We start from the raw sequence: 25872 nt of genomic DNA, 5'->3' as shown, positions 1-25872 counted from the left end.
GCTGAATGAAAAACTTGTTGATGTAGCTCCATTGGAGCTTGTAAGCCTTTGATCTTCTTCATCAATGGAGTCCTTTGCTTCTTGAGTTTTGATGGCAACAGAATGGAGAAGAAGAAGAGTAGAGAGGAGGCGCCACTTCAAGGAGAAGATGAGTCAAGAAGAAACTCACCACCATAAGAAACCATGGATAAGAGCTAGAAGGAGGAGAAGATGAGGGGAGGGAGAAGGAGCATGAAATTTTGTGTCTCAAATAAGCTCTGAACTTTGAATTGTAATTTTCAAATGATCAAAGTTGAAAAAATGCACACACATGACCTCTAATTATAGCCTAAGTGTCACACAAAATTGGAGGGAAATTTGAATTTCTATTCAAATTTCACTTGAATTTGAAATTGAATTTGTGGAGCCAAATTTTAGAGCCAAAATTTCACTAATTATGATTAGTGAATTTTAGCTATGGTTCAGCCCACTAATCCAAGATCAAGTCCAAGATTCTCCACTAAGTGTGTGTGCTTAGGTGTCATGAGGCATGTAAAGCATGAAGGACATGCACAAAGTGTGACTATATGATGTGATAATGAGGTGTAGCAAGCAAATGCTCACCTCCCCCTCTAAAATTTAATTGGATTGGGCTTCTCCCAATTCAATTAAATTTATTTCCAACCACACACATCAAATATTCACTTAATGCATGTGAAATTACAAAACTACCCCTAATACAAAAACTAGTCTAGGTGTCCTAAAATACAAGGGCTAAAAAATCCTACATTTCTAGGGTACCTTACCTATATTATGAAGACCTAAATACAAGGCCCAAAAATAATGAAACCTTAATCTAATATGTACAAAGATAAGCAGGCTCATACTTAGCCCATGGACCTAAAATCTATCCTAAAGCTCATGAGAACCCTAGAGCCTTCTCTTGCATCTTTAGCCCAATCGTCTTGGAGTCTTATATCTAATGCCCTTGAGGGGTAGGATTGCATCACTTGTGAGACACACTTCAAAGTTCAACTTCTCTCCCTATTCTACTTCAATTTCTGCGCCTTTCTCTCTCTCTCTCTCTCATTCTCTTCCTCCATTGAAGCTTCCTCTCTAAGCTTCCTATCCAAAGAACTCTCCTGGTGGTGAAACTTCTCCTTCCATGGCTTATTTTCTAGTAGATGGCGCCTCCTCTCACTTCTTCTCCTTTATCTTTCGTTGCAATTCCATGGCTGAAAATCACCATTGAAGGACCTTATTGAAGCTCAAAGATTTAGCCTCCATAGAAGCTTCTTAAGCAAGTTTCCATCAAGTGGTATTAGAGCACAAGAGCTTCAAGTAGGTGCTCTATAAGCCTCCATTAATTTTCAGCTTTACCTTCTCCTCCATTGTTGTTTCTTCATTTTTCTCCATGTATCTCCTCACATGTCTTGGGCTGAATGTTGTTAACATGATTTTTTAGAATTTCCATCGATTAAACTTGCTATAGAAGCCAGATTTGATTTTCTATGGTTCAAATTTCTTGTTCTTGTTCTTGAACCAGGAATTGTGTTGAGTTTAGGTTCTTTTGAGTTTTGTATTGCTATTTTTTGTGGCTGAAACCCAAACCATAAAATTCTTACAAAAACATTAAAGTAGAAGAAAACCTAAAAAATCTAGAGTGACATGTTCACCTATTGTAGTTTTGTCATAGAAGTCATGTCTAGTCATGAAACTTGTCACATAAGATTCCATATGTTGTGCTGATTTTTTTTTCTTGTTTCTTTGTCTAACTCATTTGTTCATGAGTGTATGGAATTTTTTTAGCCTATTATTTGATTTGAGTCAAATCTTGCATGTTAATTAGTGCTTAACATGTTCATGCATAATTCTTAGAGAGTCTTTGATTGTGAACCTTTTCTTGAACTTTTAGGTTTCCTTATGATTGTGTCTATTGTGAATTTGAGTTTTGGTGATTGAATTGTTGTCTGAAATTTTGATCTTAAGTGAATGTTGAACTCCTAAAACTTTGATAAATAGGCCTAGTGAGTTTAACGTACAAAGTAAAGTTGAAAGTAAACCTAAGGCAACCAATATACCATGCTTAAAAAAATTTGAAGTCTGAAATCGCTGGTGCTGGTAGCTTAAACATACGAACTTGTAAAAATTACTTGGAATTGGTCCCTGCGAATTTTGTGCTGAAAGTTTTACTAAATTTTTTAGACATCTGGAAAAAAATAACCAAGTGATTTTGGATAAAAGGAAAAAATAATAAAAATCATACAATGTGGCAGGAAAATCAGTGTCTAGGAAAAATAAAAATAAAAAGTGCAAGGGAAGTGTGCTTGTTGTTTTGGCTCAAAATTTGTTCTATAATTTGTGCCTATTTTAGACCAATCTTAGTTATGAAATTTCAATTGAAAAGTAGTGTGAAAACAAGTACCAAAATTAGAGGTTTCTTGAGTCTTTTTGTATAGTTTTTTTTTACTCTACTGTAGAGCCATTCTAGGTTTCTCTTTAAGTCCTAGCTTGCTTTTATTTGTTTTTTATTGCTTTAATTGTTGAATAATCCTTGAAAATTTGTCTTGTTAAAACTCTATTGGTTTAGCTTTCATTTCATTTTTTGGTCTTTGGTTATTGTTTGTCTCTTTGTTTCCTTGTTTGTGAGTTGCCATATAAGGAATTGGAAAGGAAGATTGTTGCCATCCATTGAAGAATTTGAGTCAAGAAGCAAGGGGCCAATCACCTTAAGAGCTATTGGACTAAGAAGCACTCCAAATTGAGTGAAACGCCAAAGACAGAATAACCACCAAAATTGAGGACTTTTTTGTAATTAGCAATTTACTTGTAATTGGACACTTGTACGCTTACCTTCATCGCTTTCAAATTTTGTAACAAAAAAACCTTTCATTGAAAGTGTGTTGGGAGTCTCCAATAGGTTACCTTACTTCCATTTGTCTGTAATAATTTTAGGCAATTTTCCCTTAGAATAGTGAGTGTTTTGTTAGGAACCTTAAATATGGTCATCCAAACACTCTTAGGATCCGCCTAGTTTACATTTCTTGCACTTTAATTACTTGCTTACTTTCATAGCTTTTTTTTTTCTTTACTAGTCACGCCTAGTTTATTGTGTTATTGCATAATACTTTCTTCTTGCTTATTATGCTTATCTCTAGTTCTTTTGAACCCTAGCTTTTACCTTTTGCAAACCCCCAACAAGAAAGAACCACAACTTAGGAACCAACACGAGTCATCATTCATCTAGTGTTAATTGTGAGGGTACTAGTCATAAGGACCCTCTATCTAAAATATTAGATGGGTTGAGTTCCCTCAAGTTATGGAAAGAAAAACTAGAAAGAAGAGAAAAAGGAAAAGAGAAGGTAGAAATAAATCTAGATAAGAGGGAACAAATAAGGGAAGAAGAAAGAAGGAAAATACTAAGAGAGTTAAGAAAAGAAAAACACGTCTCCTATAGTAGTCATGACTCCTGCAAGAGCCTAAGTGAAGAACGTAGTGACTATTATGGAGGAAAAGGAAAGAACAAGTATTGCTAGGTTCCTTAGTAGACTTAATATGGAAGTGAGGGACAAGGTTGAGCTCCTTCCATATAGGGACCTAGATGACCTAGTCCAACTTTTTAAAAGGAAGCCTACTTCAAAATCTTATGGCTCTCACTCTTATCCAAAGAAAAACCAAGGTCAAGTCATCTTAGGGGCTGCAGTTTCTAATCCCAAGGATGATAAGGGGAAGGCAATAGAAAAGCAACCCCCTAAGGCTAGTATGCAAGAGAAGACTGACTCTATAAAGTGCTTTAAATGTCTTGGAAGAGGACACATTTCTTCTCAATGTCCCACCAAGAAAGTCATCTTAGGGGCTGTAGTTTCTAATCCCAAAGATGATAAGGGAAAGACAATAGAAAAGAAACCCCCTAAGGCTAGTATGCAAGAGAAGACTGACTCTATAAAGTGCTTTAAATGTCTTGGAAGAGGACACATTGCTTCTCAATGTCCCACCAAGAAAACCATGATTATGAGGGGCCAAAACATTTATAGTAGAAAAGATGAGGCTACTACTTCACCTTCCTCTAGTGAAAGTGAAGAAGCAAAATGGGAAGAATCTAGGGAAAAAATCTACCCCAAGAAGAAGGAGATCTTTTAATAGTCAGAAGGCTTTTAGGAGGCCAATCTTGTGACTTAACCCAATCTCAAAGAGAGAATATTTTTCACACAAGGTGTAAAATTTATGATAACACATGCTCTCTCATTGTAGATAGTGGTTCATGTTGCAATTATTGCAGCACAAGATTAGTCTCTAAGTTGAGCCTTGCTATCACTCCCCATCCAAAGCCTTACAAACTTCAATGGATCAATGAGCAAGGGGAGATGATAGTCAATCAACAAGTGAAAGTGCCCTTCTCCATTGGAACATATAAGGATGAAGTGATTTGTGATGTAGTTCCTATGGAGGCAGGACACCTTCTCTTAGGTAGGCCATGGCAATATCATAGGAAAATAATCTATAATGGCCTAACTAATGAGATAACCCTCACCCATCTTGGAACAAAGTTTGTTTTGCATCTTTAAACACCTTCACAGGTAGCCAAAGATCAAATAACTATGAAAGATAAGAGGGATGAGGAAGAAAAACTAGAAAAACAAAAGAAAAAGAAGGATGGTAAGGCCTTGTCTTCAAAGGCCAAGGGGAAGGAAAAAGTGGGAAAGGATTCCTCCAAGAAGCTTGTTAAGAAGGAAAATCATTTTGCAACAAAAGGTGATATCAAAAGAGCACTCCTTCTTAAACAATCCTTCTACTTTCTCCTATCAAGGGAAACCTCCCTTAGCACTGCCAGAATTCCTACATTTGAGACCTTACCCCCAAAGGTCCAAGAACTCTTACATGAATTTGGTGATATATTTCCCAAAGAGATATCCCATGGACTATCTCCTCTTAGGGGAATAGAACACCAAATAGACTTGGTCCCCGGAGCAAGCCTTCCTAGTAGGCCAACCTATAGGACTAACCCTCAGGAGACTAAGGAGATAGAGTCTCAGGTTAAGGAATTGTTGGAGAAGGGCTGGGTCTAAGAGAGCCTAAGCACTTGTGTTGTGCCAGTGTATTTGGTGCCCAAAAAGGATGGTAAGTGGAGAATGTGTACAGATTGCAAGGTCATCAACAACATTACTGGAAAGTATAGGCACCCCATTCCTAGACTTGATGATTTGCTTGATGAGTTGCATGGTGCCAATATCTTTTCAAAAATTGATCTTAAAAGTGGTTACAACCAAACCAGGATGAAAGAGGGTGATGAGTGGAAAACCGCTTTCAAGACCAAGTTTGGTTTGTATGAATGGCTAGTGATGTCGTTTGGGCTCACTAATGCACCAAAAAACTTTATGAGGCTTATGCATCATGTCTTAAGGGATTTCATAGGTAGATTTATAGTTGTTTATTTTGATGATATTTTAGTGTACAGTAGGAGCCTAGATGATCACTTAGGACATCTAAGGCAAGTTCTTTCAGTTCTTAGGAAAAACACTCTCTATGCTAATATATAGAAAAAAAGAAAAAAAGGGAAGAATGTCATGAGCATTACACAATTTTCATGATCCAAAACCTTTTGCATTACTAGATACAAAGCCTACATTTACTGCATTTCAAGATGAAGGTTGCATGCATTTGCATCCCAAAAATCATGTTAGGCTATAAATGCAAATATTTCTCTTTATATATCTATTTCCTAAATCTAATGTCCTATCTTTTAAGTTTAGGATGAGAGGCCCTCTCAAAGAGTCAATCTCTTGCTTTCTCATAAGCTTGAGCCCTTTGGTACTATTGGCTAGTTTCATAGGACTCAACGTCCTTTGCTTAAGATTTCATGTGACTCAAAGTCCTCGACTTTATCTTTCATAAGACTCAAAGTCCTCTGTCTTTATGCTTTCTTAGGACTCAAATTCCTCTGTCATTTACATTTTGAAGACTTCAATATCTTCAGTCGTTTACGCTTTCAAAAGACTACAATGTCTTCATTTACATTTCAAAGACTTCAATATCTTCAATCATTTTCGCTTTCAAAAGACTACAATGTCTTCATTTACATTTCAAAGACTTCAATTCTTCAGTCATTTACGCTTTCAAAGACTACAATGTCTTCATTTACATTTCAAAGACTACAATGTCTTCAATTATTTACGCTTTCAAAGACTACAATGTCTTTATTTACATTTCAAAGACTACAATGTCTTCAATTATTTACGCTATCAAAGACTACAATGTCTTTATTTACATTTCAAAGACTTCAATGTCTTCAGTCATTTACGCTTTCAAAGACTATAATGTCTTCATTTATATTTCAAAGACTACAATGTCTTCAGTCATTTACGCTTTCAAAGACTACAATGTCTTCATTTACATTTCAAAGACTTTAATATCTTTAGTCATTTACGTTTTCCAAGACTACAATGTTTTCATTTACATTTACAAGACTTCAATGTCTTCTGTCTTTTATATTTACAAGACTTCAATGTCTTCTGTCTTTTACATTTACAAGACTTTAATGTCTTTTGTCTTTTACATTTTATAACACTTCAACGTCTCCTATTTTTCATAGGACTCAATGTCCTTGTCTTTGTGCTTCTTAGGACTCAACGTCCTATGTTTCTATACTTTGAAAAAAAAAATAAAAAAATAATAAAAAAAACTTCTTCAAATGTCTTCTTCCCTACAGGAGTTCAATGTCATCCATTTTATGTTTTTATAAAACTTCAATGTCCTCTTGTTTTTCGGTTTCACTTCCTTGGTTTTTGCCAGTTGCTTGGTCGAATAGCAAGATCGCTCGAACGAAATTAGTGTCCTTATCTTTACTTCCCTTTTATTTCCAATAAAAGATAAGTAAAGAGGGACAACTGTCATACCCTAATTTCGTCCAGGGACTATCGTTCGTTGATCTTTTGATCCTTGCTAGTTGACTTACGGTGTTGAATGCCAGTTATAGTGCAAAGCAAGGAATCATTCAGTGTTTCAATCAGGAAGGCAAAAGATACCAAGAAAGAGGGCAAAAGGGTCTTTTCTTTGGTTTTCCTGGACCCTAGCTTGCCCAAGCTAGCCTTTGGCTCGCCTAGGCCACCAAATGACTTCAAGGTTAAGAAGCTAGCTCGCCTAGGAGAGCTGTAATTGCCCCAAGTGACCCTTTTCCTATAAATAAGCGTGCTAGGGGGCTGACAGGGGTTCCAAGGTTCAAAAGTGGAGAGAATTGAGAGAATTAAGAAAGAAGAAGAAGAAAGATGAGGAAACGAAGCCGAGGTGCTACCGAATTGCGACCATGATCATTCCCTACATCATTCCTTGTTCGATGTTCTTCGTGCGACTGTCGGTTATTTTTTATTTTTGAGGATTGAATGTGATCTATGTACCCTTAAGGGTGCCCCTTGTTATTATGTGCACATTCATCTTCTTCATCTATCATCAACAATCCCTTTATCTTTGTAAAGTTCAATCTTAACAATTCACTAGTGCTGTAAAATTGTCTTTAAAAAGATTGAAAGTTAATAAACAAAACCAAGATAAAACCAACTCATAACTAAACTTCATTTCATCAAATATCACTTGAGATTGCTTCAAGGTCCAACGCCTTAATGATTCTCTCCATTTTTCAAAATTTAAAACATCATTTCAAGGTCCAACGCCTTAAATGACTCTTTGTTTATAATTAAAATAAATCTTTCAAAAACAGAAAATCAATTTAACACACAAACATTCAGACTTAAAGAACTACGTAGGTATGAATTTCTCATCGCACCTGAGGATACGTAGGAGCAAGGGCAACACCCTTGTCGACCCCAAAAAAATAAAATAAAAATATAAAAAGGGGAAAATAAATAATTCTGAAGTCACATTGTGTACACTTGATTAAAGGCTGTCGTCCCTTGTGACAGACACGTGGGGTGCCAATACCTTCCCCATGCGTAAACAACTCCCGAACCCTTATTTTCAAAAATCCGTAGACTTCTTTTTGTTTTTTCTAATGTTTTCCTCAAATAAACGTTGGTGGCGACTCCACATGTTTTCTCCCTAGAAGACGAACGCTTTGGCTTATCTATTTGGCCTTCGCCGTCCCGTCGTAGGGTAGGTTGTGATAGATTCCTCCAAGATCATCTTCCTAAGCTTAGGCACATTGGGGACACAAATTATATCTTGAAGTCTCAGGACTCCATACGATCCCACATTGAAACTACTATCTCTCCCTGAAGCTATGACTTCTAATTGAGTATTCAGAAAAGGATCAAACTTCTGGCCCACTTTGATTTCTCCTAACAACTCACTAGTAATCCTCAAAGCACCTAGTCTCACACTATTAGGGGTAACCTCACATGCAAGGCTAAGGTCTCTAAACTCTTCTTGAAGATCTAGTTCTCTAACCTTCAGGGCAGATATATGTAGGGATTTCCTACTCAAGGCGTCAGCCACTACATTGGCTTTGTCTGTATAATAGCTAAGCTCAAAATCATAATCCTTAAGAAACTCTAACCATCTCCGTTGATGCATGTTCAACTTTTTCTAGCTAAATAGGTACTTAAGGCTCTTGTAATCACTAAACACTTCAAACTTGGAGCCAAACAGGTAATGCCTCCACATCTTAAGGGTAAAAACTACAACAGCTAACTCCAGATCATGGGTGGGATAATTCTTCTCATGAGTTTTGAGTTATCTAGAAGCATAGGACACTACATGGCCATTCTGCATCAACACTCCTCCTAAACCCATATTTGATGCATCACAATACACCTCAAAGGGTTCTCTTGGGTTATGCAAAACAAACACATGCGCGGTCGTCAACTTCTCCTTAAGGGTTTGGAAACTATGCTCACACTGGGCATCCTACACAAAAGCTTGACCCTTAAAAAGTCAGCTTGGTCAAAGGTAAGGCTAGCTTGGAGAAACCTTCTATGAATCTTCAGTAATATCTCGCTAAACCCAAAAAACTCCTAATCTCAAAAACATACTTAAGACTCTCCCACTCAAGGACAACTTCTATCTTAAAGGGATTTACAACTACCTTGAGATATCACATGTTCTAGGAAACTAACATAAACACACCAAGAGCATTAGTCACACCGAAGGGCATGATTAGATGCTCGTAGTGACCGTAACGGGTCCTAAAAGCAGCCTTGGGAATATCCTTAGACTTTACTCGAATATGATGGTAACTTGACCTGAGATCTATTTTGCTAAGCACACTAGCTCCTACTAGCTGGTCCATAAGGTCATCTATTCTAGGCAAAGGATACTTATTCTTAATTGTCACCTTATTCAACTGGCGGTAGTCTACACACAACCTCATGGTCACATCTTTCTTCTTCACTAACAACATGGATGCTCCCCATTGTCGTAACCTACCCTTCGGCGGGAGGGCGATGCGAGGCTGGTGGGTGCGTCTTCCAAGGAAGGAAAACGCGTGGAGTCGCCACCAACATTTATTCGAGGAAAACGTCGGAAAAACCAAAAAACGGGTCTACGAACTTTAAGAATAAAAGGTTCGGGAGTTGTTTTTACGCACGAGGAAGGTATTAGCACCCCACATGTCCGTCACAAGGGACGGCAACCTTTAATCAAATGTGCAAAATCATGACTTTTAATATTTTTCTATTTTCCCTTTTTTATGCTTTATCTTTTTGGGGTCGACAAAAGCGGAGCTTTTGCTCCTACGTAACCTCAATTGCGATGAGGAACTTAGACCTACGTAGTTCTTTGGAAAGTGAGAAAGTTATGCGGGGTGTTGATTTTAGACTTTTAAACGGTTGGTTTTAACCGATAAAAGTAAAAAGGGGACCATTAAGGCATTGAACCTTGAAACGAATTCAAATGGCCTTTTTGCGGGCAAAATCTTGATTTGTGAGTTTATTTTAGCCTTAGTTTCACTTGGTTATATTCTCAACTCATTTAAGGAGGACCTTCAAAGTAGTCCGGTTGAAACTTGCCTTTTTGATGATTAACCGAGGTTACAACATAAACAATCGATTGAATTTTATTTTAAAGGCAATTAAACGAGATTACAACACAAACGGTCGGTTGAAACTCATTTTAACATTGATTAAGCAGGATTACGTCTTAAACGATTGGTCGAAACTCGCTTAAAATGAAGAAAAAGAATACTGAAAGTAGATGAGATGAAGATGAAAACATACAAAGCAAGAATGAATTCAAAGCTTCGAAATCAAAAACTAACCAGTCAAAGATCGATGAACGATGAAGAACGGCGAAGAACGTTCACAGATTTGATCACAGAAACGTCACGGAAGCGTTACGAAAGTGCCTCGGCCTTGATTTTCTCCTTCTTTCTTCTTCTCCTCACTAATTTTAAGTGAAATCTGATTGCCCAAGGTGTTGAACCCCTTCCCCTCAGCCTCAGATGCCATTTTATAGGAAAAATGGGGGCGAAGGTTGTCGCCTAGCTCGCCCAAGTGAGCTGGTAGCTTCAACCAGAAGCAACATGCTCGCCTAGGCGAGCATGTTGCTTCCTCAAGAAGGTTCCTGATGGGTCCAGATGGGCCCAGGACTGAATAACACCCCCTTAATTGATCAGTTCACCCCCTATTTTGAGTTTTTTTGCTTATTTCTTTCCAAAACATCACGAAACTTTACGGATTACACGACGATGAGTGTTAAGCATCTTAATTTGGCTTTAAGCAGCTCAATGTGATCGGAAAAAAATCCGCATGTTGACAAATAATTATTCTTGGATGAAATTAGAGTATGACAGTTGCCCCTCTTTAGTTATCTTTCATTGGAGATAAAAAGGAAGTAAAGATAAGACACTAATTTCGATCGAGCTGAATTTCCTCCTGACTGACGATCTGCTCAATCAGCAAAACCTATCAAAGGAAAGAGCACAAAAGACATCAGGTGCATCAGCAAAAGCCTTGGTGCCTTGAAAGCAATATAAATGGATAATCGTGACGGTCTCCGCATGCTATCAGACTCACTTGTCTTAGGATAGCAGGGGAGACTTTAGTTGCTTTGGTCAACAAACATTGAGTCTCTCGACAAGGGAAGCAGATGACTATGTTTGTCTCTGCATGCCATCAGACTTGATAGTCTCCGGATAGCAAAGGGAACTGCAACAATCTCAACAAGCAATTAGAAATGGATGACCATCATCATCCTCACATACCATCGGACCTGCTTGTATCTAGATAATAGGGGTACTTTGATAGTCTCGAAGCAACAAAAGCGAGTGACCATCATGGTCTTCGCATGCCATCGGATTTGGTTGTCTCTGAATAGCAAAAATGGAGACTAAGTAGTCTCGGTCGATAGACATTGAGTCTTCGACAAAGGGTGCAGACGACCATACTCGTCTCTGCATGCTATCGGGCTTGATTGTCTCTGGATAGCAAAAATGGAGACTAAAGTAGTCTTAATCGATAGACATTGAGTCTTCGACAAAGGGTGCAAATGACCATATTGGTCTCTGCATGTCATCGGACTTGATTGTCTCTGGACGACGAAGGGGGAGACTAAAGTAGTCTCAATCGATAGACATTGAGTCTTCGACAAAGGGGCAGATGACCACGTTGGTCTCTACGCGTCATCGAACTTGATTGTCTCTAGATGACGAAGGGGGAGACTAAAGTAGTCTCGATCGATAGACGTTGAGTCTTCGACCAAAAGGGCAAATGACCACGTTGGTCTCTAGCGTCATCGGACTTGATTGTCTTTGGATGACGAAGGGGGAGACTAAAGTAGTCTCGATCGATAGATGTTGAGTCTTCGAACAAAAGGGCAGATGACCATGTTGGTCTCTGCGCATCATTGGACTTGATTGTCTTTGGATGATGAAGGGGGAGACTAAAGTAGTCTCAATCGATAGACATTGAGTCTTTGACAAAGGGTGCAGACGACCATGTAGGTCTTTGCATGTCATTGGACTTGATTGTCTCTGGATGACGAAAAGGAGAGACTTTAGTAGTCTTCGTGTTCCTTCACTAAAATGCGTACATGCTTTAGCAAAGAAACAAACCTCCAACCGATCTGAGTAACATATGTTTTGAAGAAAAACAATGTGTCTATTGGGGAAGGAAAGTATGCTGATAAAATTTTCTCATAACCACAAATGAGATTTAGGATATTAGCATTTCGTTTCTAAACAAGCATTTAGAAGAAACACTGGGCCCAATTGAAATAGAGGAAAACCGCTCAAAGTGTATAAATCTCACACAGGCAAGTGTTTCATCCTAATTTCGAACCACATATATGTCATGACTTGACTTTGCAAATCATTTCCTAGCAAATCAAAGATAACATGCGTAATCATGGATCAATAGGACGTTTAGGAGGCCGAATTTTGGTGGGAAATTTGGCTTTGGGTGTTTCGGCCTTTTCCTTTTCTATTTTCTTTTTGGCGCAATGTGAAAGAAACACGGGCATAAAGATTTGGTTGGTAACCAAGAAGGTGATTGCTTCACGCATTCCAAGTCATGGTTGTTTTTCTTTTCTTTCGTCTAACTATGAAAACTACCTAAGCAAAGTTTAGAAAAATAAGACAATAATACTTGAAAAAAAAAACTTAGTAAACGGCTGATTTTTCGAGTTTGAAAAAATCTTTTAATACTTATCCTATATGAAGTCTTGACTTGTTGCTTCTTGATTTCTTCTCTTGAATCTTGAATCTTGGATTGGATTCTTAATGCTTGATCTTGAAGTCTTGAATTAATCTTGAATCAATCACTTAGGCTTTTGGCATCATCAAAATTGCTTGGTTCATCATCATGAAGCTTGCTTCTACAACCATTGGATGACATATTTCTGACTTAAAAGGAATCGGTCCTTCTTACTGTATGCATAAGATCAACATGGAAGCTGACTATAAGCTTGTAAGACAACCACAAAGAAGATTGAATCCAGTTATGAAGGAAAAAGTGCAGAAGGAAGTACTTAAATTGCTAGAAGCAGGCCTCATTTATCCCATTTCAGATAGTGCTTGGGTTAGTCTCGTGCAGGTGGTTCCCAAGAAAGGAGGCATGACGGTAATCAGGAATGAGAAAAATGATTTAATTCCCACAAGAACCGTCACTAGCTAGAGGATGTGTATTGATTATAGAAAATTGAATGATGCCACCAGAAAAGATCACTACCCACTTCCCTTCATGGATCAAATGGTTGAAAGGCTGGCAGAACAATCATTCTATTGCTTTTTAGATGGATACTCTGGCTACAATCAGATTGTTGTGGATCCAAATGACCAAGAAAAGACAACATTCACTTGTCCCTTTGGTGTGTTTGCCTATAGGCGAATGCCATTCGGTCTTTGCAATGCTCCTGCAACTTTTCAATGATGGCAATCTTTGCTGACATGGTGGAGAAATGTATCGAAGTGTTTATGGATGACTTCTCCATCTTTGGCTCATCTTTTGATTGCTGCCTAGCAAATCTAGAGCGAGTGTTGCAACGATGTGAAGAGACAAACTCGGTGCTAAATTGGGAAAATTTTCATTTTTTGGTGCAGAAGGAATTGTGTTGGGCCACACAATCTCTGTGAGGGGGATTGAAGTAGATAAAGCAAAAATTGATGTGATCGATAAGATACCTCCTCCAGTAAATGTCAAGGGAGTAAGAAGCTTTCTAGGGCATGCTGGGTTCTATAGGCGGTTTATAAAATACTTTTTAAAGATTGCCAAACCACTCAGTAATTTTCTCAACAAGGATGCTGTGTTTTTATTTGATGACGACTATTTGAAAGCATTAAACACCCTAAAGACTAGTCTAGTGTCTGCTCCCGTCATTACAACACCAAATTGGGGTCAAGAATTTGAGTTAATGTGTGATGCAAGTGATTATGTTGTAGGCGCAGTATTGGGCCAGAGGAAAGGCAGAGTCTTCCATGCTATTTACTATGCCAGCAAGGTTTTAAATGATTCCCAGATTAATTATGCTACCACAGAGAAGGAAATGCTTACAATTGTTTATGCATTGGAAAAGTTCAGATCATACTTAGTGGGATTGAAAGTTATAGTCTATACTGATCATGCAACCATCAAGTATTTGCTGAATAAAGCTAACTCCAAACCTCGATTAATTAGGTGGATTTTGTTGCTTCAGGAGTTTGATCTAGTTATCCAAGACAAGAAAGGATCTAAAAATCTAGTAGCTGACCACTTGTCAAGACTAGTCAACAAAGAGGTGACTTTGAAAGAGTTAGAAATAAGAGACGAATTCCATGATGAATCACTGTTTATGGTAAATGAGAGGCCATGGTTTGCTGATTTAGCTAACTTCAAGGTAGCTGGAATCATCCCCAAAGATTTGACTTGGCAGCAAAGGAAGAAGTTCTTGCATGATGCTCACTTTTATGTTTGGGATGATCCACATTTGTTTAAGATTGGTGCTGACAACCTTCTGAGAAGGTGTGTAACAAAGGAGGAAGCCATGAGCATATTATGGCATTGTCACAACTCACCATGTGGAGGCCATTACAGTGGAGACAAAATAGCAGCCAAAGTCTTGCAATTAGGATTCTTTTGGCCAACACTCTTCAAAGATGCTCATGAATATGCCACTCAATGTGATCAATGTCAAGGAATGGGGGGATCTCTAGAAGAAATGAAATGCCCTTGCGAAACATAATGGAAGTGGAAGTCTTTGACAGCTGGGGAATTGACTTTGTAGGTCCTCTTCCACCATCCTTTGGTAATGAATATATTCTTGTAGCTATGGATTATGTCTCCAAGTGGGTTAAAGCAGTGGTGGCCTCGAAGAATGATGCCAAAACTGTAGTGAAGTTTTTGAAGAAGAATATTTTCGCTCGCTTTGGGGTACCTATAATCCTAATAAGTGATGGGGGCTTTTATTTCTGCAACAGCCAACTGCAGAAGGTGCTAGGCCATTATCGTGTCACACACAAAGTAGCCTCACCATATCACCCACAAACAAATGGCCAAGCTGAAGTTTCTAACAGGGAATTAAAAAAGATCTTGGAGAAAACTGTGGCCTCTACTCGGAAGGATTGGTCAAGCAAGCTGGACGATGCACTATGGGCCTACAGAACTGCCTTCAAGACCCCTATAGGTCTGTCTCCGTTCCAAATGGTTTATGGCAAAGCCTGCCACTTACCGGTAGAAATGGAGCATAAGGCATACTAGGCTTTGAAATTTCTAATTTTGATGAGGCTCTATCAGGGGAAAAGAGGAAGTTACAACTCGCATAAGATAATTCTTCTTCACCCTAACATTGGACCAAATCTTGTTCAAATGATTCTTCTTCACTTTCCATTTCAGATTCTATTTCACGATATTCATCATTAGAGTCTTCTTCAAACCCCAAACTCACATAAGATAATTCTTCATTTGTGCCTTTATTAATTTTCCCACCATCTACTGAGATGGATGAAGAAACCACCTAACCAAAACAAAATAATCCATCTTAATGCGTCACAACAACTAACACCACATAAATTATTATCTACAACTACTAAGATCATTCAAAATTTACAATTTAAGGACATGATCAGACCTCCATATTTGTTTTGTTACTTTCATCCCAAGATGCTGCACGAAATTCTTTAGCCATCACACCAACAAATCGCTATATACACATACAAAATCAATCAAAACCCAAACAAAAAATGGAACTAGGGACCCAAATAAACCATTCAAAGCCCAAACAAACCAATCGAACAACTGCCCAAAGAAACCAATCGAAACCAAAAAAAATCTAACAAAAATACCAACTTAAACAAAGGAAACAATGATTCGAACCTACTAAAATTGCAATATAGGTAAAGGTTGGGAAAAGGGGTTGAGAGAAATCGTTGCTCAGTCATTACGACAGTGCAAAAGTGGATGCTTTGTGGTTGATCACCTGTGTGCAAAAGCAGATGCTTTGTGGTTGATCACCTGTGTGCAAGAGCCATTTTTTGTCCAAATTTGGACAAGATCTCCAGAGTTACTTTAGTGACTCCATTCATCTGCAACTTCACTTTGTTTCTTTGTTAAACAGTGTAAAGAAACCCCTTTAGAATAGACCTGTTTCAGCAATGTAAGGTCTACTACTCTTATTTGCATATTAAGCCTTTATGGGGTTTTGGTATTTTTTCATTATTTTTTCTCATATAATTAAACACAACCGATAATTTGGCCTCCTATTATAGGTAAAAATCATATGCTTCACTGATGGTTCACTTGTCAAGTACTTCACCATAGCCTTCACCTAAAGAATATGACACTCGACAATGTGTGTGTTCATGTGTCTATTGTAATAATTTGGTCTTTACATTTTGGAAAATAAAATGATCCATTAGTTTTGGAATTGAAAAGCCAAATATTGAATGTCTACTAATAGATGATAATGACACCCAATGAGTGGTAAAAACTACTAAATGAATTCTTGATGGTAGAATGTTTATATATAGCACATGTATTTGGTCCCTAAGCTCACCTATTTTAATTTGGTCCGATACATCATCTATAGAGGGAGTGAGAGCATGAAATAACCAAAACAAAGCAGCTATTTCATGATAATGGTCGGAGATATATTTTGATTTTTGTTTTTCTACATTTTGTTAATGACCTGTGTTTCGTTTTGTAGTTTATAACATCACATGTGTAACATCCATGACTCAACCATGGTTTCTTTCTTCTTTTTTTTTTTTTTGTTTTTTTATGGAAGAAGAGAGGTCAGCACGTTTCAAGCTCAGTTTGTGATTTACTCGTACGTCTCTGACTCTTGCTTGTATCATGACGTGCATAAGCTAATTATACAAATTAAAGGTAAAAGGGGCAATTGACCTTAGAAATCAACATATTTTTATGGGTAAAAATATATATAATTGATGTCGATTAGAAAGAGAACATGGTCACCACGACTTAGACATGGATGGACATGCTGCACACTCTTCACGTCCTATGCATGCAATTTTTATATAATTACCGCATTCAGCTATACCTATTATCAGAACGCGTGGCTGCCAAAAGTACATAAATCAAGATGAAGCAGGGATTGCAATCTGAAAGTGGTTTCCTTTTGTAACAATATTGGTGGACATGCGTAAAAATCTCAAACATGGAGAAGGGGCATAAAGAACATATTATGGTGAAAGCACAGTCACAAAAGAAAGAAGAAGCTTGTCATGTTAGTACAACGTTGGCTGCCACTGATTTGCACCGTCCATCATTGCAACCTCCAAAGCCAAAATTCCTTAGCCTCAGTCTTCCAAATTCAGCCAATTCATCACCTTCAACTCTGATGGAGAAGAAACCGAAACACAGGAGCATAGAATCACCATGTCAAGCTAGTACACTCATCCATCAACAACAACAAACTCTTATACCATTGGATGAGGTCGGCTACATGGATCAGATGCAGGATGACCAACTGCAAGACATGCAGTTAAGGAGGAGCAAGTCATGTGGTGAGGGAAGAGCATCATGTGCACCCTCAGATGAATTTGATCTCTGGTGGGCCAAACCAGGTGCAGTGGAACGCAATAACATGCATCGTAACAGCTTCTCCAAAACTGAAGCCATTCTTGTGAGTGGCAAGAATGTGGAAACATGTGAAGATGAGGGCTTTAAGTGCACTGCACTTTGCATGTATCTACCAGGGTTTGGGAAAGCAAAGGCTGTTAAAACTAGAAAAGAATTAGGATCAGAAGTGGAAGGCTGTGCAGTAATATCAAGGACGGTATCTTTGGAAAAGTTTGAGTGTGGTTCTTGGGCTTCTTCTGCACTGTTCCATGAGATTAATATTGAAGGAGACCCCATAAATTCCTCATACTTTGATCTGCCACTGGAGTTGATCAAATGCAGTGCTAATGATGTTCATTCACCTGTTACCTCAGCTTTTGTGTTTGAGAAGGACCTTAAGACTGGTTTCTCTACAAAATCACCTCGCCATGTTCGGTTTTCCACACCATCAAAGCCTGCCTCTCCAGCATCCTGCATTACTCCTCGTTTAAGAAAAGCCAGAGAGGATTTCACAGCATTCTTAGAAGCACAAAGTGCATGAAGATGGAATCACTCCTATGGAAAGTGAAGTAAAAATTAAAGAGTTAAGTATGTTTTTAATCACTATTTAAATATTTTTTTTTTATTTTAGTCATTCAATTAAAAGTTTATTTTTTTAATTTCTTAAATTCACATAATATTATTTTTGGTCCCCATATTGGATTTTGAGGGACTAAAAAACAATTTTTTAATTAGTACATCCAAGGTGAAATTGTGGAACTAAAAACAAATTCAATAAAGATTAAAAAGATAGTTTTTAGCTAGTTGGGGGATGAAAATAATTTTTTTCCCAAATTTGTGAGACTAAAATCCGGTTTAATCCAAAATAAAATAACAAAACTGCTCTCACTATTTGTAGTCGGTTCTGCCATTTTTATCACAATGTTTTGCACCAGCTGTTTGTTGAACTCAATTTATAAGGGAGAAGTCTAGGTAGAGATACGAATGATTGCACAATATCTTCTTATCATGCGAAAATTATATTCAACAATGTAACTTGAGGCATATATAATATCTGAAAATGTTTTAGCCTATATTTGGTTTAATCTTCTCGTATCCACACCCACAAGATAAATCACGTCCAAATTGTAACAAAATAGTGGAAGTACGTTCTGGGGATTTTGTTACTAACGTTTGTGATCTAGGTTGTCCTTCAAATTCACCTCAAAACAAGAAAATGATTTAGAAATAAGCTCACCAGCTATAGATGAACGCATACAACATACATACAGAACCTACAATCAAACGAGTAGTTACTTAATCTTGGATCACGTTTGTGCTATATAAGCAAGACATGTTATTTTTAATTAAAAAACTTGTTACTCTAAATTGAATGTCTCCTCTCTTGAGTGAAGAGTGTTTTCTAAAATTTTGGTGAATTGGGATTTTCAGATAATCTGGATTCTTTTTTCGCCTTTAATAGGAGAGGGGGAAACACCATTCCGTTGTATATTTGCACAATGGAATAGAGTTTTCATGAAAAGGGTATTTTTTGGAAATAAGTAATAAACCACCAATGTAGGGGCTGAGAATAGAAAAAGCGATGGAGAATAGAAACTTTCTAATTGTTCGTGCTTAATGGAGTCCAATATGCATGGTTTCAGCAGTTTTGGGCCAACCTTCTTATGGTATTATTTTCATATACATTGTTATTTGTTTTTCCTTTTCTCATATTTTTTTTTTGTCATGTTTATAATATTAATGAATTATATTTTGTTTATTTTTTCAGCAAATCTGAATGCAACAAATTTAGTTGTAGCAAATTTATTACAAGAAATTAGTTTCTAGAAAATAGTTGTGATTCAAACTATTATAGTAAATATTTTTATTTTAATTTGTATTAGTCTATTTTAAAATATTGTGTTTATAGTATTAAATAAATCAATTTTAGTACTATCAGACATTTGATAATATTGTGTTAGTTGTATATATTGGATATTTGGATGAATCGTGATCTAAAATATTAGTCCTAAGAAGAAAAAGTTCAAATTTAAATGGGTAACTCATGAACCCAAACAAAACTAGATCGTTTATGAATGGGTTAGATTTAAAAAAAAATGAAAATTGAAGCGAACCAAATCCATCAAATTTGATTGGATTAAATCCTAAATTTAATCAAAATCAACACCCCTAATTTTAACCATGTCAACCCTGCTTTCTCTCACTTTTTCATATTCTCTTTGCCTTAGTCATCGTTGGCCTCCCTCACCTTGCCTTAGTCATTGGCTTCCCCGTCGAGCGGGAAAAGATTGAGTGCAGGTCGGATAAAATTTTAACAATTCAGAAATTAATTGTTTACATCATCAAGAACACTAAATAAAAGCTCACAAAATATCAAAACAAATGTTAAAAGTTAATGTGAGAGGAGAAAAAATTGGTAAGCGGCTATGGCATCCTCCAAAAAATATATTCACTAACCCCTTTTAACTATTGTTAAATAAAGAGATAAATAGCTTTACATGATAAAATAATTAGAGATGCTATTAGTACATGCTTTTTTAGTTATCAAAAAGTAAAAGTAACGATCATGTCAAACAAAACAGTTACCGAATGATTCAGTATGTCCCGGGACCACATTCATACGATGCCAATAGAAAGAGCACTCATGTCACCCACGCGTCCTTTTTGACTTGCCCTAAAAGCTACCCCTTTCATCAAAGATTTGTCCCTAAACCAAACAGCACAGAATCTCCCATCTCCCATGTTCCTACAAATAAAAGGCATGGAGTCTACGAGGAAGAAACAGTAGGGCATCCTTTCATCGAAATTTATTGAGGAATAAGGATCCATAAAAGGGCATGGCCCAAAAATATGATAGTAATAATGATAATAACAAAAGAAAGATGCACAGAGAGAAAGCAACACAGCACATTGGCCACCCTCCATACGGCTTGCACCTAAGGTTGGGGTGCCCTGGTCCCCTCACCGACAGCATTATTAAAATTAAACCATATATTTTTATTCATTATTTTTTACAAAAATACAGCATAGAAAACTCAAATAACAGAACAGAACCCCCCACCCCCCCAAAAAAAATTTATTAAATATGAAACAAGATCATATACCCCCATCTGTACCAGATAAATAAAAAAAATTATATATAATACAGATATTATATAAAAACTCTCAGAGATTTTTTTTATCCTGCCACAAGTTAAATTATATATTTCTTTATAGGAAAGCCCATTTCCTGTTCAAGAGAAAAGGAATGAGAGATTTGAGGTATGTCATTATTGCCTTGTCTTCTGCAACCTTGTTCCAATCATCTTGAGCTCAAATTTCTTGATTACCCCAGCAGTGTCCCTCATTGTGGTGTCCATCACATAAGGAATTTTGTTCTGGGTGACTTGTGTTGTGTTGACGAGTATTTTACATGTTTCTCTCCTTTCTGATATGGTTCCATGATAGTGGAAGTATTTGATCCTACCTTCAGTTTTGTGTGTTGTCTTTCCTGATAGATCCATTGACATGTGCACCCCTGTTGCATACAAACTCCGTGGTTGCACTGCATATTTTCGATCTCTACGAATTCCTGTAATTGAGTCTCTATACACAAGCTTTTCAAAACCCCATTTCCTGTTAAATTCAAATCACACCATGTCAAACCCCACATAGTACACAAACATAATTAAATAATGTTATGGGCGCATTTTAATAATTAAGTTAAGTACTTGTACAATAAGAGCTTAACATATAGAAGCTTATTCATAACCTTAAATCTGAAGCTTATCGAGAAAAGAAATTGTAGAATGTTTGTAAACAACATTGTTAAGTTCAACTAAAACCCTTTGTAGAGCATTATTCCCAAGTGCTGTAAGACCAACTGTAAAAGAAAAAAAATTAAACACTTGACAATGGATGCATGCACTACTATCACTATACCAGCTAGCTTCATTCGTCTCTTTCAAGCATCTATAGCAATTCTTTGCAATAAAATCTTGAAACTAACACTTGGACAGCTAGATCTAACCGTTGTTGTCGGAGTGTGACCAAATTAATGGTTATATTTATTATGAATAATTGAATATTAAAATACTCTTGGCAGTGCATACCTACAAAGCTCACTTGTGGACAAAAACATTACGGGTCTTAATGGAAAGATAAGAATTAAAATCAATCAAAGTAAAGATCAGGGAGGATCATCATCAATTTTCAGCACCCTCGGTGAGGGTTTTCGATTACTAGAATTTAAATGGTTTTGAAGATTATTAGTGCAGCTATCTTATTGAACAAGAAGACAATGATGACTCAAGAATGGTACCGAATTTTCAACAAATGTAGAAAGATTCTTGTTCTTGAACTAGTATTACTGAATTATTCCTTTGTATAATTAATTATTTATTTATTATTAAACATGGTTGTATTTATGAATCAGAAAACAAGTCATACAACTACAGAACAATGTTCAAACAAACCCCACTTTTTTTACCTGTCCAGGATCACTAGGAAAAACAGAATGAATGCTAAAGGGATGGGCTAATAATTCCAAATGCATGCACCCGCAATAATGCAATTTCCTGTCATCCCTCTCCTCATAAGAAATAAAAAGTGTCCAACCACTCAAGATCCTCTACGATTTTGAGAATTAAAACAAAAGATGAAAGGACAATGACATCAAAGTTATGCCTCAAGTGAACAGCAAGAGCCAAATTAACACTTAGCTAAACTAAATCCACCGAAACAAAGTCTTCCAATTGTTAGAACCATTTCAATTCCTCAATTTGCTATTTAACTTATGGAACATAGATTTAACTAAGCAATAGGCTAATTAGGTAGAGGTCTAGGCCTTGCTTGAATAAATTTCCTCATAAATAATTGTAGAAGAAGAAAACAAACACTTACAGAAGAAGGTAAAATAAATTAAGCTTTTTCCCTAAGCTAAAATCAACTAATACATTTTAGTTTTTGGAGAAATTAGACGAGAAAACTTCTAGAAAGTTTATCTAACAGGGGGGCCGGAAGCTATTTAATTTGGCTGAAGAAGTTGATTCAAGCAGAACAAAAAGAGAGTATTCTGAATCATGACATTCAAAACCGTACCTGTAAGTTTTGCCGTAATCCTCAGAGAGGCAAATCTTGCTGCTCATAGGCATCTGTTCAATGGTGAACTGGTCGTATTCCGAAAGTGAGTGAAGCACGGACTTGATAGTAGTCTTAGGAGGCACATAAATGTACTCATCAACATCGAAAAAGAACATCCACTTGGCCATGAACTTGTATCTATGAAGACAATCATTGACCACCATGAACTGGTTATGATAGTATCCATCAAACCTCTCTTGGTCCCTAATATCCTGCAATGTCACAAACCCTAGTTCCATCCACGGCTTCAGCACCTCAAGCACCTCCTCATGCACCCCACCAGCATCATGAATCACGAAATGCGACTTTGGCCCGAAGAACCTCACGTGGTAAGCGATCCACTCCCTCACCCTCTGAGGGTTTAAGTTCCCATAGAGAGAAGAGCCACAGTAGAAGTAGTCATACTTAGGCTTTGACATGAAAAGTGAAGCGTTTAAAGCTCCCGGTGCTTCATGGAGGACCTCTATTCTGTCGGTGACGTTGAAGCCAGTGTCACCGGCTCCTGAGGTGGAAGCATGGAGCACCAACTTGCCACCGGTGTTGTCACCATTGACAGCGGTGCCGTTGAAGGTGCAGTTAACTACCACCACGGTGTAGACGTGGCCATAGCCCCAGTCAGGGAGGTACTTGAGGCCTTTTGTGATGATGGGTTTTGAAGAGTTTTGCAGTGAAGGGAGATCAGGGATCCATTCACACACGTAGGTGGGTTTGCCATAAACGTGGAGTGGCTTGGAAGAAAGGCCAACGATGGCGAAGGTGTTGAGTCCTCCTCTGTATGCTCCCATGGTGATGAAGTTGTAGGCCGCGGAGCCGTGAGGGTTGAAGACACGCTTGATGGTGCCATTGGGAAGGTGTTTTTGGGTGGAAGAGAGTGGTGTTGGGGGTGTAGAAAGTGATGTAAAGGGTGGTGGGGGTGTAGAGGGTGGTGGGGGTGTTAGGGACACCCTTGAGATGCAGAAGCGGAGATCGGAGGAGGAAATGGTGAAACGCGAAGGGAGGAATTGAAGGAGAGTGGCAACACCACAAAGAAGGAAGAGAGTTGCGAGAAGAAGCTTTAGTTCAGCTGCGTAGTTTACTAGTGACCCTACAAAGAAGAACTTCTTCTCCCTCTCCTTGTTGGCCATTGCCATTGCTATGTTAAGCACGTTCTCTCTCTCTCTCTCCCTCTCCCTCCCTGGTTTTAAGAAGAGGGAGAAGAGAAGATGGGATATGAATCTGAGAAAGTGTTTTGTTGTTTCTTTTGGTTTTGGTTTGGATGCAGGGGTGGGGTGTGTCTTGCTTGTCTTATATTATGAAACTCTTGCTTGCAAGGTTTAGGGGCAGAGAGTTGAGAAGTTGTGATTGAGATCAAATCTGATTTGGTTTAGGAAAGAATATGATGTGATTGTTGATGATTGAAGGTTCTGTGTCAACTTTTGAAATTGAACCTTTCATCTAATTTGATTTCTAAGGGACAACAGAAAGATGGGGCGGGGCATTCCTAAGTTAGGAGTTAATTACTCATTATGAAATGAAGAGAAAAAAGAAATTAAGTAATGAAAGAAGGGGCTTTTTACTCTAATAAACTTTTTTTTTTTTTGCAAATCTTAGATTTAGTCTCTAAATATATATATATTTTTTTATTTTTGGTTCCATATTTTTCATTATTAATAATTTAAGTCTCTATTGTCAAGTAATATCATTAATTAATAGATGACATAATATTATATTAGTATATTCTTTTTTTAGTAGATTTTGGACAAACTCTATAAATTTAAGTAAACTCGGTAGACTCTCGAGTTTACCACCGAGTCAAAGAGTTAACAAGTTAAAAAAATTAGACCAAAATGTAAGCCATTTTTTATTGTTTCCTGCCTATTTAGCATTCAATATACATTCATTTGGTGTATTATTCTCAAATACTAAACTATCTCCTTTAATAATATCAAATCATTGTTTTCTAATGACATCAAACTCTCGATGAGAATGACCTACCACTACTATAACCTCTGCAAGTTATTATCTAGTAGTGATGTATTATTACTAGACTTGGTTATTTAAATATTTTGAACTTTATGATTTACTGGTTTGCTTTATTACATTGTTGAAATGTTTAATTAGTATGTTATTTATAGATATTTTGTTATTATTTTTATATGAAGTAGACTCTTACGAGTTTACGATCGAGTTGAGTCCACGAGTCAAGATTATAGAACTCTCATGAGTCTACGTAAACTCTCGAGTTTGATAACTTTATTTCTAAGACTTATTTGTCTTTAAATCATTTAACGGGACAATCACATATAAATTTTTGTAAAAAATTATATTTTTCACAAAAAACAACTACTCTAATATTATCAACTAATGTGAACACATGAGAAATTCAAAACATAATTTACAAAAATAAATAAATAGACATTGTTTTCCTCCATTAGACACCTCAATAACATAACAAGTCATAGGAGATTACTAATGCAAGTACTATATGATTAGTTAACATTGTTATTTGACAACAAAGATAAATTATTATTTAGAAAAAAATATAGAAACAAAAAATGATAAAAAAATTTGTTTAGAGACTAAAAGTGAAATTTGTAAAAAGTTTAGAAACCAAAAGCATGATTAACCCTAGCAAAATAATATCAAGAATTTGACGATTTTAATTCAAACCAATAAAAAATCAACTTATAGATTGTACAATTTTTTTCTTAGGCTAAAATATCTTCTTGTCTATTATCTTACTTTTTCAGTTCAATTTGATCGTTTATTTTTTGAAAAGTCAATTGTAGTCCTTTATGTTTTTAAAACAGTTCAGTTTGGTAATTTTCGTTCCTTTCCGTTACAAACAACAATTTCAACTTTTAATAAAGAGTTTAAGTTACTATTTATTGGCGGTTTTAAACCTTCAATAATTAATTACTTTTAGCTTTTAACAAATATAAATAATTTTCATGCGGTTTTAAACCTCCTTCTCCAATCTCATGACTCGGTTTCCAATTCCAAACTTCTCCCATGAGACCTTGATTGATGTTGTGACTTATAACACTCTCATAATCAAACTAGATTTTACATTTTGCATTTTCAAAATCAATTCAATCCTTCACAAACCCCAATCCTTTTTTTTCTAAATTGAAAATCACAAACCCAACCAAAAGCACCGAAAGAGAAATTCACCATAAATGAAAAGATCGATAGATGCAAAGAGAATGGGGATTATATGCGTGAGCTGAGCACTGATAGGTTTGCCATTGAACGATGCCAAGCCGACAATGAGAGGTGTAACACCCTTCTTTCTTTAAAAGACTTATTGGTCATTTTTAAATTAACAAGTAAATTTAAAACTTGATTATCGAAA

The 25872-nt window shown here is 36.9% G+C and overlaps 2 protein-coding genes across 2 annotated transcripts; one reads left to right on the top strand and one right to left on the bottom strand.

Moving 5' to 3' along the window:
* The first annotated feature begins 16330 nt into the window (after positions 1 to 16330).
* Positions 16331 to 18139, top strand: LOC102659794 (uncharacterized). Its single transcript, XM_006599799.4, has one exon. The coding sequence runs from the start codon at positions 17014 to 17016 to the stop codon at positions 17956 to 17958; it is 945 nt and encodes a 314-aa protein (XP_006599862.1). The 5' UTR covers positions 16331 to 17013; the 3' UTR covers positions 17959 to 18139.
* Positions 18140 to 20241: 2102 nt separating this feature from the next.
* LOC100816013 (galactan beta-1,4-galactosyltransferase GALS3) lies at positions 20242 to 24067 on the bottom strand. Its single transcript, XM_003547755.5, has 2 exons — positions 22497 to 24067; positions 20242 to 21032 (listed from the first exon to the last, which is right to left on the bottom strand). Exons 1-2 carry the CDS (start codon positions 23666 to 23668, stop codon positions 20687 to 20689), a joined length of 1518 nt encoding a protein of 505 aa, XP_003547803.1. The 5' UTR covers positions 23669 to 24067; the 3' UTR covers positions 20242 to 20686.
* Between the last annotated feature and the right edge of the window lie 1805 nt (positions 24068 to 25872).

This window comes from Glycine max, chromosome 16 (genome assembly GCF_000004515.6).
Source record: "Glycine max cultivar Williams 82 chromosome 16, Glycine_max_v4.0, whole genome shotgun sequence".
Classification (NCBI taxonomy): Eukaryota; Viridiplantae; Streptophyta; class Magnoliopsida; order Fabales; family Fabaceae; genus Glycine; species Glycine max.
Note: the sequence above shows the minus strand (reverse complement) of the source record. Positions and strands in the feature narration are given on the sequence as shown.

Bases quoted from the DNA above. Each gene is read 5' to 3' on its own strand.
- LOC102659794 (XM_006599799.4), top strand. From the start codon at position 17,014: ATGGAGAAGGGGCATAAAGAACATATTATGGTGAAAGCACAGTCACAA.
- LOC100816013 (XM_003547755.5), bottom strand. From the start codon at position 23,668: ATGGCAATGGCCAACAAGGAGAGGGAGAAGAAGTTCTTCTTTGTAGGG. The intron at 21,033-22,496 runs GTACGGTTTTGA...TGAATTTAACAG, and splicing joins GATTACGGCAAAACTTACAG to GAAATGGGGTTTTGAAAAGC.